We start from the raw sequence: 13,307 nt of genomic DNA on the forward strand, positions 1-13,307 counted from the left end.
CTTCCCATCCCCAGCCTTTGCGGGCAGATCGGTGACCATTCTCCTGTTTTGGACTAGACCCCAGCCCATAATCCTTTCCGTGAGGAGAACCGCCCGCCTTTTTCCCAGGCAGAAATTCGGAGAGGTCAGGCGAGTCGCGCACCGGCCAATCAGGGGGCGCGCACGCGTAGGGCGCCGCTGGTTGCGCATCTGGCGCCAGAGCGCGCCCCCAGCGCAGTGCCCGCCGCGACAGTGGCAATGGGCTGGTGCTCCCCAGCGTGCCGGGCGCTTTCTCCCCGCGCGGGGGCACCAGAGCCCTCGGAAGTGTCAGGCACTGCGGTGCATTTTCCCAGTTCCCTTTTAAATGACTGCGGAAAAACAGACTCTTGGAGCCGCAAATGGGAAGAAGGATTCTCAACAAGGCTTGCGAATGCCCCGCAGCCATCATTTAACTGCGCCCGCAGAGCAGTTACGGTTTGTCACCCGACCTTTCTGGACCGCCTCATTTGTCCCTAGTGAGACCCGGAGGCTCAGCCCGCGCCGGGTTTCTCTGTAGCTGAATGCTTATCGTGCTTTGGGCAGCGCGGGCGCAGGGCACGCGTTCGCGCACACCCGCGTACACGCGAACACGCGCAAGGTACGGCAGGGGAGCAAGGGCTCGGGGTGCCTGGGGGTGGGCATAGCCGGGAGTGAAGCTATGATCTTGGTATGGCTGCATTCTACCAGGTTACAGAATGAGAGAATAAGATGCGGCGCCACACATCGGACAGGCCAGGGTTGCTGCCGCGCATTTAGAGAGCCCAATACGCGTCAGGCGCGCTCCCTTCCCCTCACATGTCTATTTCCCGGGTGTGTGATGGCAGAAAACGGCAGGAAAAAAGAATCACTTATAAGAGCTAGAGTTGTGTTTGGAGACTACTCTCCCTCTGCAAAAGCACGAATAGGAAGACCCTCCAAAACTACCGATCCCCAAATAGGTGGTCCGGAACGGGGGCAGTGATCCTTGCTTACCAATGCAGAACACGTTTTGGTATTTACAATATTTATTTATTTGGGAGACAGCTGGTTATCCCTTTTAGGCAGGGTGGGAAAGGAGAACGCAGCGGAGAGAGAGAGATAAGGAAGGATTCCTATAATAAGAATCAGCGCATTTATTCAGAGCTGAACCAAGCCCGGTTTCCATTTCAAAAAAGGAGACAGTCTCTACTGCAATTATAGAAGAGACCGCGCCGTGAATTAGGGACCTGGAGGCTTTGAGCGGGAGAAACGGTCCATCTCAGAGGTACCTGGAGCCAAATGCATACACACACGCACGCACGCGCGTGTCTACATGGCCAAGATATGTGCGTGTGTGCGCGCGTGTGTGAACTCCCACATGCTACTGCTGTCTGCTTCTGGCCAGTGGCACCGCACCAAAGCCTTTCTTCCCCGCTCGCCCCCAGATTCCCTCCCCTCCCTCTTGCTTTTGTCTGGAGGGTGTTATGCGTTTGTGTGTGTATGAGCGTGTGTGTTTTTGGATTTCAGACTAATTTTCTGGAGTTTCTGCCCCTGCTCTGCGTCAGCCCTCACGTCACTTCGCCAGCAGTAGCAGAGGCGGCGGCGGCGGCGGCGGCGGCTCCCGGAATTGGGTTGGATCAGGAGCCTTGCTGCTCCTTCTCTCGCGCTTTCTGCGCTCAGTGCCTGGCGGCAGGAGGAGCCTGGACCCAGGCGCTGCCGGCGGGTGTGAGGCGCTGGAGGCCGGGTGAGCAGCGCAGACCGTGCCCTCCGTTGCCTCGGGCCCTCACTGTCCCCCCTGGGGCGGCCGCAGCTGCTCCCCAGGTGGGACGTGCCGTGCCACCTGCCCGCGCCCCCTGTGCCCAGTGGCGGTGGTGGATTCTGCAGCATCATTGGGGCCCCCGTCGCGGAGTCATCGCCGCCGGCAATCTCCGTGTCCCTCTATAGGGTCCTTCGCCCGGCCTGTGCAATGGAATCCTATCTCGAGGACCCTTTCCCTACCTTCTCTCCCTTGGCTTCAGGCGTGGAGAGAGGGTGGGCACACTGGTGGCATAAGCGGCTTCAGTGCCATCGTCGGGCAAATTGTTTCTTGGGCCGGAGCTGGGCGCTTTTCCATTCACAATCTCCTGGCTGGGGTTGGGTTGGGGGTGAGGCGAGCGCGGAGGGAGAGTGTCCCAGTTCTTGGTAATGGGGTCCTGCGTTTAGTCTTACGCGTATCTGTTTGTCCTCAGCCCCGAGGTGCGTACCAGATCCCCGTGCGCGTCTAGCAAGGAGTCTGCGCCCCAGAGAGTCCCGGGAGCGGCGCGGGCCGGTTCCCGGCGTGCCGGGCCATGCAGCGGCGGCCACTGTGGAGCTCCGAGCGGCGGTAGCGCCCCCTATGAAGCGGCCCGCGATGCCCCGGCCATTGTGAACTGTGCCACCCGCCCGAATACGTTCAGCCCTGGACACGCTTAGCTTTGGATAGCTGGACTCTGCGCGCCCTGGACAAGCACCGAGGAGGCGAGAGGGCAGAGAGCTCAGGGGAGGCCTCCCCGTACGGGAGGGGCTAGCCGGCGGGTGCAGCGCAGGGACACGCACTTGGACTGGCACTGGAGGCTGGGGATGTCGTCCTGGACGAGGTGGCATGGACCCGCCATGGCGCGGTTCTGGGGCTTCTGCTGGCTGATTGTGGGCTTCTGGAGGGCCGCTCTTGCCTGTCCCACGTCCTGCAAATGCACTGCCTCTCGGATTTGGTGCAACGACCCTTCTCCCGGCATCGTGGCTTTTCCAAGGTTGGAGCCTAACAGTGCAGACCCTGAGAACATCACCGAAATGTGAGTTCCTGGTGCTGTTCCTTTTTCTTCCTCTCCTCCACCATAGGTCTCAGACCAGCCAGGCCGGTAGGTCCTGGATGGGAATGTTGCCCCACGTGTGGGGAGAAGTCAGAGAGCGGGGATGGGCCATCTGTCAGTTATCTGTCTGTTTCACAGACTTGAGACTGCTAGGACAAGGGAACTGTGACACTTTAAAATAAGTTATATATATATATATATATATATACATATATTTATATATATGTGTATATATATATATATAACTATATTACATATATCAATAATATAAATGTATATGATATTTTCCTTGTATGAATTCCATATGCATTTTATATTTCAAATCTCTGTTGAGTGTGCTTTACACTCTCCATATACAGTAACTTAGATGTGGGCACTTTTGTTTTGTAAAATACTGTGTGTATGTTGGGTTAGGTGAAGTTCCAGTAATATTTACTAGAAAGGAGGTTAAAATAATTAACTAAGAAATCTGTTGAAGGAAGTGAAAGTCTCTCCTTTAACATCTTTCTCTGAGGTTTGGAGTTAACCAATTTCCCTTTTCATTTCATATATCAGATTTTGCTTAGGAGATTGCATCCAGAGATGGCCTTGAAAATGATCTGTAAGAGGAGAAGTTCTGAGTGTTGAAATGCACTCGCTCAAAAGAGAAAATGTGATCGTTGGAAGCCTAAAAGCCTGGTCTGATTTAATTTGGACTTGACTTCCCAGAGATATGATTTTGAGACCATTTGGATTATAAATCTTAATTGCCCATTGAATAATTTTCCAGGACTCGGATGGATCATAAAGCAGTGTGTAGTACTCTGATGAATGCTGACTTTAGCCTTGGACCCCTGTGCCTCTGGAAATGTTATAGCTTGTCTTGGCTTGATGGAGAAGCAGAGCTATGTATTTCTATTCTCTCCTTTGGATGCCTTGTGACAAATACATTACCAAGCAAGAACTCACCAGTACTTTCTCTAGCATCCCTAGGTCACCTCTACTAATCCGTGTAGAGGATTGTAAGGCAAAGTTTCTCCAGGGTTTCTTTACAGTGTTCAACACTGAGATAGGCAGCCCTAAAAGTAGGGCTTGGGCTGTGGCCTTCCGGTTGGCGAGTGCGCATGCATTCCCTCCCCCACACACCCAAACGCACATCCATGTTTCTGCCAACGTAGTCGAACAAGATAACCTGTTTTTTTATGTAAGTAAGAGACCTTTCTAGTCTCTGTTGCCTGTTCTGCTGGTGATGGTCATGTTGTAAGACTTGGGCAGAAGGAAATGACAGCAGAGCAGAGGGGAATGTGCAGGCCTGGCATAGCTTAGATATGCCGGGAGCAACCAACCGTGGGGCTGAATCCAGGATGCCAGAATCTCAATCTTTTTGGCAAGGAGAGCAGAAACTGGTGGTGGGGAGGGGAGGACAGGTGGGTGGGCCCCCCGTATTGGCCTTGGACTGGACTGGTTGAGACTCACCAGGCCGGTCCAAAGAGTGTGGCCTTTTGTCTTTTTCTCGAGATGGGGTGTCAATAGTCAGATGGAGGAGGCCATATGGAATTCAGAACCTTTCAGGCTGTTAGGAGACGGTGGACAGTACATTTGTACAGTTAGATATTAGTTTTCTTCTTTGTGATTGTTTTTAAAGTCTGTATTAGATGATAGATGTACAATGGAAGAAAGAAATGAGGTACGGCTGGCTGGCTGATGATTTTCACTTTAATGTTTTTAAGTCCATCATTAGAAAAGAAGCAAATAAATTAATTTTTTAAATTAAAAACATTATTTCAAACTTTGGAGGTCTTAGCTGCCTGATGTATATAAGAAGTCAACAGATTTGGGCAGAGCTTTCTTATATCTGTTCTCACAATTGTTGCTTCTTTAATACAGAATTTCAGGTTCCCACCATCAGACTTTTTAAAGTGGATTTTAAGAATATTTATTAAAGCATTTGTCATAGTCATTCATTCTTTCATGACACTCCCCATATCTATTCTTATTTTCCACCTTCTGATTTGAACACCTATTGGGAGTGGGGGAGTTGAGAGATGTGTAGGGCTGAGTGTTCAGGATGGGGAGTTAGGTTGGGAGATGGAGGTCCAGTAAAGGGTGTGTTTGTCTACTCTGTCCCTCAGTTATGATGGAGTCCAGTCAGTTGGTCCCTGGTGTATTTATTTGTAAAATGTACCACAATACTTGTTTGGAAATTATTTTGAAGTCTGCCTTTTTGATCTCAAATGACATTAGCAGATGAGCTGGTTTCATGCTCAGTCTTATATGATACCATCTGTTCTCTTTTTCTTACATATTAATATTTGCTTGAACAGCTTTGAAATTCTTGGCCAATGGATACCAGCTACAGTTGGAACCAAATTATATATTTTTAAAACTTTGTTATTAGATCCACTGACATTGCTAAAATGACCTGTCTTAAAGTTCTGGTTTACTGGTGTGTAACTAAAGTTACATGTTTCTGTTTTCTGAAAATAATTATAATATAAAAATGTAAGTAAGTACCCTGTCATTAGAACCAGCTATTGCAGTCTAACAAATCATTTTCAAATAATGTATCTTTTAGTATTTATGTATTGAACCACTGTGCCCTTAGGGTTCAGAGGGAGTCAGTGGGAGAACATTTTTAAAATATGTGCATAAATTAATTAAAAGGTAGGATATTTTTGTTTTTGCGTGCATATTTCAAGCTAAGCTGACATTTTGTTGTCAGAGTTATTATTTGAACCTGTTTTTTTTTTTTTTTTAAATCTTCCCCTCACAGTATTTCTCCTAAATTCTTTACACACTGAAGTGATATGGCAGGATCTCTCTCTCTCTCTCTCTCTCTGTATGTTCATATAATGCCTGCTCAACATCACATTGCTAAGTGATGTTGAGCTATTTGAAAATGGTTATACCCCAAAACTGCTATTTGAAAATGGTTATACCACAGCAGTGCTAAATTAAAGACAATACCAGTGTCACATGTGAGTGGAATTCAAGAGTGTGAAGCTTGTGTTTGGAATTATGTAATTGGCCATATAAGTTCAAGTTGTATCAGGTGTCAAAGAACATTATAAAGGACTTCTTCTGTCTCACCCAAATAGTAAAAGGCTTAGTTAAATAAGTTATGATTTTTTTTTTACTGTGGTAAAAAAATACTATAAAATTTACAATCTTAACCATTTATTTTAGTGTGCAGTTCAGTAGTGTTAACTATATCCATATTGTTGTGGTAAGACATTTCATATTTCACATGTTTTAGGAAGGTTGACAGGGATCTTTGTGTGAATTTCTTGGGTGGTCTTTAGTGATTTGGGGGGTAATACTTGGAATTGAGTCTTTTTTTTTTTCTCTTAGTGTAACAAACAGAAGTTACAGCTTCTACTGTCAGCATTTATGGGCAATTTATTGTTGGCTTGGTTAAACATCTGTAATGTTATGCCATTAATACATTGATTTTGGCCCTTTCCCTTTAATAAGCTTTGCCACTGCAATTAATTGTACTTAAAAAAAAATCCTGACATTCACAAGGATTCAGTGAAAGGCATCAGTTTTTCTTACTCTGATGTTTACTTCTGGGCTCCTCAAGTGGGGGTTGTAGAACTTTGGATTGTGTTTTTTGTTCTCTTAAGAACCATGCATTTACATTTTGAATGTGGTTACATAAGCCACACTAGACTTGTTAATAAATAAGGCAGTCTAATTTACATCATTCATTATTTAATACAACTTGCAAGCTGGAGTTGAAAACATGCTGTCTTCAGAGTGGAGGTATTTTATAGACTTCAGCTCAGCACAACCATTTGGAGTCTTTTTAGTTTCATAGTTTAATCTCTGCAGTGTGGAGATTTTTGTCATACTGGGCAAAATAATGGAAAAACCCAGTGACCTTTCTGACCCTACTTTCTCTCACCTCGTCCTTCCATCACCCATCATTGACTATATAGGAAAATGTGTTTGATTTTTTTTTTCTTCTCTGAAAAGTGATATTTCCTTATGGGAATTCAGAGCGCTAGCTTTAAGAGACGAGCCTGGGTTATATGGTATTACAAGCAAGTAATGGAAGGTTGAAGTAATGTGGTCACAACTCCCTCGTGCTGAGTTCAGGTCTGTTTACGATTGTTCACTGTTTTTATTCCATAAACGTCTTTTTGTGACTGTCTCAATATTCCCTTGTAAAGATATTTTCTGAGTTGAAGAGTTGGCTAAACAGCTCAGAGTTGAAGTCTTTCTCCCTGGGAACATTTTCTACGATCTCTTTGACTATATCTAGGTCGTAGGAGTATAAAACCTAGAGTTTTTGTTTAGCTAGAAAAGGGGAATTGAATTTTCTTTCTTTCTTCTTCTTCTTTATTTTTTTTTTTTTTTCTACCTTGGGTACCAAGCAAGTATCCCTTGTTTTAACTCATTACTCATCATTGCTCATCATGCCTGTTAGGGAAAGATACATTATCAAACTATTATTGAATAGCATATACTGGCATTATCCTCAGGCTAACTTGACACTACCACTTCTCTAGAGTTTCTGTAGGTTCAAAAAGTATTAGGTAGGCTATGGCATTGGATATGCTGCCCCTAGGTGCATTGTCAATATTTAGTCCCTCTTGATGCCTATAGATTAATAGAAGGATTTGGAGGGGAGTTATTTAGGCATGTCAAATTTTTACTTGCTTATTGTATATGTATGAAAGAGAAGGAAAAAAAAAAACCCTGAACCTTGGCTTACTAATAGTTGATTTAACATTTTCATTATCTACTTGGTCAAACTTTTTTACCCTCACTCCTAAATAGAGATATGACCCTTGGAGTAACCTGATAATTTTAGCTCTACATTTGATTGCTGATCGATCTCCATTAAAAAAGGCAAAGATCCCACATAACCATGGTGCTTCTTACCACTTACTTTGCTCTTTGGTGTGTCCATGGGATTGAAAAGTCATAAATATTGATCTGAGGGAGAATAAGTGAATGCTCCTTAAATTATAAAAACCCTCAAAAGATAAGTAATGCACATATACTAAGTTCTGTCTTTGTTCTTTCTTTATATTTTGTAAATAAAAATGTGGAAACCTGGAGTCAACAGCCCTGGGAGAATGTCCCAAAATTACCCCTAACTTGCTATATGTTCTTGAAGCAGCCTCTTATTGCTTCTGGTGGATGTAAACTGAGAGCTTTGGATTTGATGTTCAGACATGTTTCTCCTGGCTCTGAAGTTCCATGAGGTTTCAGCTAGGAAGATAATGCAGTTTATACATTAGTTGGGAAGGAATAAAGTGTCGCCTGGTTCTTAGAGTCAGGCAGTATGTGAATTTGAAGACTTTTGGTGTCATAGTGTTGCATGGGCATGTTTTCAGTGTCTGCTCTAAACTTCCCCAAGCTATGTTATTTTAAGTGGGAACTGCTAACTGGGCTGGTGGCATGTCAGTATGGGTCTAACAAACTCAGGGTCATAGGGTCACTGTTCAGAAGGGTCACTTTGAATCAGGACCTCAGAAAAAGGAAAATCTTAGAAATGATCTGCTCTCACCACTTCTTGCAAAAACCTCGGACAGTGAAGAGAGTTGCCTAAGGCCATGACTCTTAAATGTCTTGCAGGGATTAGAAGCTTTTCCCTAGAATCCATTGCTATGGCCTCTACTTTAGGGTACCTCCCCTCTGTTCCTCGTGCTCAGAGTGAGTGTCTTAACTTCAGTGCACCATTTGACAGTTTTTAGCAAGGGAAAGACAAGCATAGGATGGCTAAGTCTATGCAATCCTAACTTTGTGTGAGACAAAGTAATTATAAAAAATGTACAATGCTGAAGTAATGACTTTACCTTTGCACAGTAAGTTTAGTTTACTATAAATTTTTTTTTTTAATTAAGTGTTCCTCTTTAGGCAGTTCTTGCATAAAAGTTGGGCTGCAAGGGAAAGCCCTTGCAGCAGTGGGGGATGCTAACCTTGTGCCTGCTGGGCCATCTTGACTGATTGGCATTGGAAGGAGGGTAGAAAACACAGAGTGGAACGATGGTTGATTCCTCTGGAGTCTGTGCACAGCCAGGGGTGGTTAGGTGAGTAAAGGAATTTACAATATCTGCTAGCTTCCTTGGAAAACCTGTGGACAGAGTGCTTACTCTTTCCTGACTTCTTATTTTTTGCCCCTGACTTCCCACATGCCCTGAGATTAGTAATTGAACTCATCAGCTGAAAACCCATGAGCAAACTTCAGGATTGTTAATCTACACCTGGAATTCATTTAGCTACCATTTTGTGTGTCATCTGTAGCTTTTCCAGTAAGAACACTTTTCTGAGACATACCTCTGATTTCAATCAGGGCTTCTTCCCTGGGTCCCAAAAGGTAAGTTAGAGGAATCTACTTATTTAGGTTTATAACCTCACTCTGAAGTAGGTGGGACAGACCGGACGACCTCTGAGGGACTGTCAGGTTAACTGATTTACCTGAGGCTTTCTGGTCAAACAGAACATAATTAGGGATAGTACTCTATCTAACGTCTTACTTAGAGATCCATCTCTGGTTGTCCCAATTTGACATCAAGAGTGCAGGCAATTCTAGGAGAGATCTGGAGATTTAAATAAATGTCCACAGTTTAAATATCATGGCAGTTGGAAGGAGGTGGACTGGGGCTTGATCTCTTTCTTTCCTCTTCCATCATTCCCATCCCCCCTCCACTTCTACTTAGTTCCTTTGCAATCTGTTACACTATTATGAAGAGATACATAATTTGGGTACCTTGAGTAAATTTGCATCGTCTCATGAAGAATAGAACTATCAATCATACACTATTTCTAGTCCTTTATTGTAAATAAGGGCCAATTACTTTTTAACACTTCATTCTTTCCTGTAATCTTGACATCCCAAGACTCATTTAAACATACACACACGTACAGAATGCTATTTGTGTTTGTACCATGTGTCTATGAATATATAAATCTATGATAAAACTCTGCTCTGTGTGATCCTTTCAATGTAATTATCTTGAATTGTAAAAATTTCCTAATAATTGAGGCTTTACCTCTTTAACCTACTCTTTTGATTTTGCTTCAATCATTCTGGAGTTCTCTTGGCAGGAACCTGATGGAATGTCTCCTCTGAGTGACGTATGTGAATGTTAGTACCTTGTTAGCCAACCTGGCTCTTCAGAGATCCACTGCGTCTGTTTTCTGATTCTTTGATCAGTTTCAACATAAATGAAAAAATGTAGTCTAAAACCAAGAGATATTGGAATTCTGGGTTTCAAAACTTTCTGAAATAGTAGTGCAGTTTAAAAAGATTAGATCTTCTGAACTCATCTCAAGCTTTGTGACAGGGGCTGTTTTTACTTCACTTAAGTATCCCTGAGTCCTTTGCTGTAAGGTGGAAGAGGGTCCTACTCCTGGCACACTGACTCTTGTTCCCTGTAGGATGGGTTGCTCCCTGTCCCTGGTCTTGCCTTACTCCTCTGTGCATGGGTGGGGGTGCTGGCTGAGAGAGCTTGGCCTGATGGCCTCTAAATTCCCCAGCAAGTATGATTACAAAAAGAAAACGAAGTGAAAACCAAGTAGCACTCTCAAAAACAAACTGACCCCCAAACGAGAGCACTCTTTTTAGTTTTCTCCCCGCTTCACTTCAAAGCCACACTGCTACCACCCAAATTCAAAGAATGATGTGAAAGGTTTTGCTCCTTATATGCTTCTCTTGTATCCCTGGTGCTGTGGTCTGTGTGTGTCCCCCTTTCCCCAAATTCATATGTTGAAGCTTCATTTTCAGTGCAGTGCTGTTAGGAGGTGGGGTCTTTAGAGGTGATTAGGTCAAAAGGTAGGAGCCCTCATAGAAGGGATTAGTTTCTTTAGAAGAGAGGACCGAGAGAGCTCATTTGTTATTTTTCCCACGTGAAGACACACTTAGAAGGTGCTGCCTTTGGAAAATGGCCCTCACCACACACTGTACCTACTGGTACCTTGATCTTGGACTTCTCAGACTCTGTAACTATGAGCAATACATTTCTGTTGTTTTTGACTTACTAAGTCTAAAGTACTTTGATTCAGCTGAACTTGGGCTGGATGAAGTTAATACAGGAAGAGGACAAAGTATAGGAACTTGTTATAACTGAACAGAGTCTTGGGCAGGAAGATGGGATTTTGAATTTGACATAGTTTGGATGTGGTTTATCCTCAAAGGTTCACGCACTGGAAAGTCCACCCCCAGTGTCTTGCCATTGAGAAGTGGTGGGATCTTTAATAGGTGGGACCTAGTGGGGAGGTGACTACATCATGGGGTTTCCACTCTCATGAATGAATTCAAGTCTTTGTGTAGAGACTTGGTTAAGTCTTGCAGGAGTTAGTTAGGTCTTTATGGAACTGGGTTATATACCAAAATAGTGGATTTTTATAAAGCCTGCCAGCTTTCCTTCTGTCTCCCTCTCACACACTTGCCTCTCTGTATGCATCTACCTCCCCTTTGCATTTATGCCATGAGACCCCTCACCAAAAGCCAAACAAATGGCCATTCCCTGCTCTTGACTCTGCAGAACTATAAGCCAAATAAATCTTTCTTTATAAATTATCCAGCCTCTGATGTTTTGTCATAGCAAGAGAAAATGGACTAAGCCAAGATTCATATCCACATTCCAGCAGTATCAGGGCCTGGGATCCTGGGTAACCAGTTGACCTCACCAGCCTGAGTGTCCTCATCTTGAACCTGCCAATTAGGACCTAGAAGGGTGCTAAACCCTAAAAGACCCTGTTAACTAATGTTTCTAAATCTTGTGTGCTCTTTTGATATCAGTGAACTGTAAAGACCACAATGATTTCACTGAACCTGGCTTGGATAGGTGACAAGACACAGGGACCTGGTATAACTGTAAGGAACCCTGGGTGGGGAGACACTAGTGTCTCTTATTCTGTTCTGGAATTCACTGCTGCCTCAGCAAAACCTGTTCTAGTGTTCTTTGTGGCTAGGCAGCAGAATTCTGGCCTGAGGGTTTTCTCCAACTATTCACTTCAGCCGTCATCCATCCTGGGTGACAGCACTTCCATGGTTTCCCACTAATAGAAACAAATTTTTATTTTTTCCTGGAGTTAGTTCTCTTAACATGTACTACCTGCCTGCACTTTAAGCAATTGCATCAGCTAATTAAGATGTTTGTATCTTATCAGGGCACCCACCATTCTGTGTTTGTTAGCAACTTTTTAAGCCCATGCCTACTTGTCTTCTACTGATGAAGTTTTTGAAGGTTTTAACTGGCCTACCTTTTCGGTCTACTTTCTGTGAAAACTGCAGCAGAAGATCAGTAAGACCAAATCTTGTTCCATTGATCAAGGTTTCTTTTCATCCTGGCTGGAAGAATTTGCCACTTGTTTCCTGATTGCACGGGCTGGCAGCCATCTGACTCAAATCATGCAAACATTAGTTCAGTTCCACTAGTGTTGTTCAGGACATTGGGATGCTGCAGACAAACAGAAGAGTCCACCAAGGTCAAGAGCCCCTGAGTAGTTTGTATCTAGTGGAAGAGATGAATGCATACACATCTAAACAGTGGGAGGCATTGATATGTAGACTGGGTGGCAGTAACACAACTGAGTTTTGTCATTTTCTTTCTGTCTGATGATTTTTGATGTTCTTGTTGCTACATCCACTCATGTTGCATTGGAGTAAGCTGCAGGCATCTGCAGCCAGCCTTCCCTTTGGTTTCAATGGATAACTGGAGAATCTTTTAACTTCCATTAATCATCCTACCTCCTTTATATATCTCATCCTCTTACACTTTATTAGCAACTTTACATTCCCTGTATTTTCCCTTTTTTCCCCCCTATCATTTGGCATCTAAAGACTTGGTTCTACCTAAGTCCCTGCCATCTTGAAAACATTTTCCTTTTGTACCCTTCTCTCTTTTTTCTCATTTCTCTTTAGTCACTGCCTTTTCCCCTCTCCTTTCAAAGCCAGATTTCAGAAGACTGATCAGTATTCAGCAAGTCTATTTCCTCTCCTGCTAATCCAGTCTTGCTCTACTGCTTCACCAAATTCACTCTGCCATAGTCTCCAAAGACCTTCCTGAGGTACATTCCACTGTCCTAATCTTATTTGACTTCTTAGCAGAACTTTGCATCATTTCTTGAAATGTTCTTTTCCCTTGGTCTTCGTGTTCCCACTCCCTATTTAACATCCCTCTTAGATATGTGATAGTGTTTCATATTCAACATTTACAAATTAAATTCCTCTTCATTGCCCCAAACCCATCCTCAGTATTCCCTATCTTAATGGATGACATCATGGTCCACTTAGGAATACAGGCCAGAAACTTTGACTCTTCCCTTTCTCTTACCCCAGTATTTATTATCAAGTCTTGTCAATTCATTTCTTAAACATTTCTTAAGTTCGTTCACTTCTTTTTATCTCTATTACTCATTCCTCCCCCACTCCTTTCCTCTCCTTCTCTCTCTCTCCCTCTTTCTTTAAATATTGATTGGGGTCTTCTCTGTGTCAGCCATTGTGCTCAGTACTTGGGATATGGTGAGAAGGACCCTGTCCTTTCTTATTAAGCTCACAGTCTA

General features: G+C 43.8%; 1 protein-coding gene across 6 annotated transcripts in view; it reads left to right on the forward strand.

The window, feature by feature from the left end:
• Positions 1 to 316: 316 nt before the first annotated feature.
• Positions 317 to 13,307, forward strand: part of Ntrk2 (neurotrophic receptor tyrosine kinase 2) — a 349,269-nt gene continuing 336,278 nt past the window's right edge. The window contains exons 1-3 of one of the 6 annotated variants that reach the window (XM_047524198.1): positions 317 to 616; positions 1,504 to 1,720; positions 2,205 to 2,786. In XM_047524198.1, the coding sequence (XP_047380154.1) occupies positions 2,575 to 2,786 (212 nt within the window). In that variant the 5' untranslated portion in view covers positions 317 to 616; positions 1,504 to 1,720; positions 2,205 to 2,574. Of the gene's footprint in view, positions 617 to 1,120; positions 1,262 to 1,503; positions 1,721 to 2,204; positions 2,787 to 13,307 lie in introns of those variants that run through there. The other 5 variants (XM_047524202.1, XM_047524203.1, XM_047524199.1 and 2 more) reach the window with 5 other exon arrangements.

This window comes from Sciurus carolinensis, chromosome 14 (genome assembly GCF_902686445.1).
Source record: "Sciurus carolinensis chromosome 14, mSciCar1.2, whole genome shotgun sequence".
NCBI classification, from domain to species: domain Eukaryota; kingdom Metazoa; phylum Chordata; class Mammalia; order Rodentia; family Sciuridae; genus Sciurus; species Sciurus carolinensis.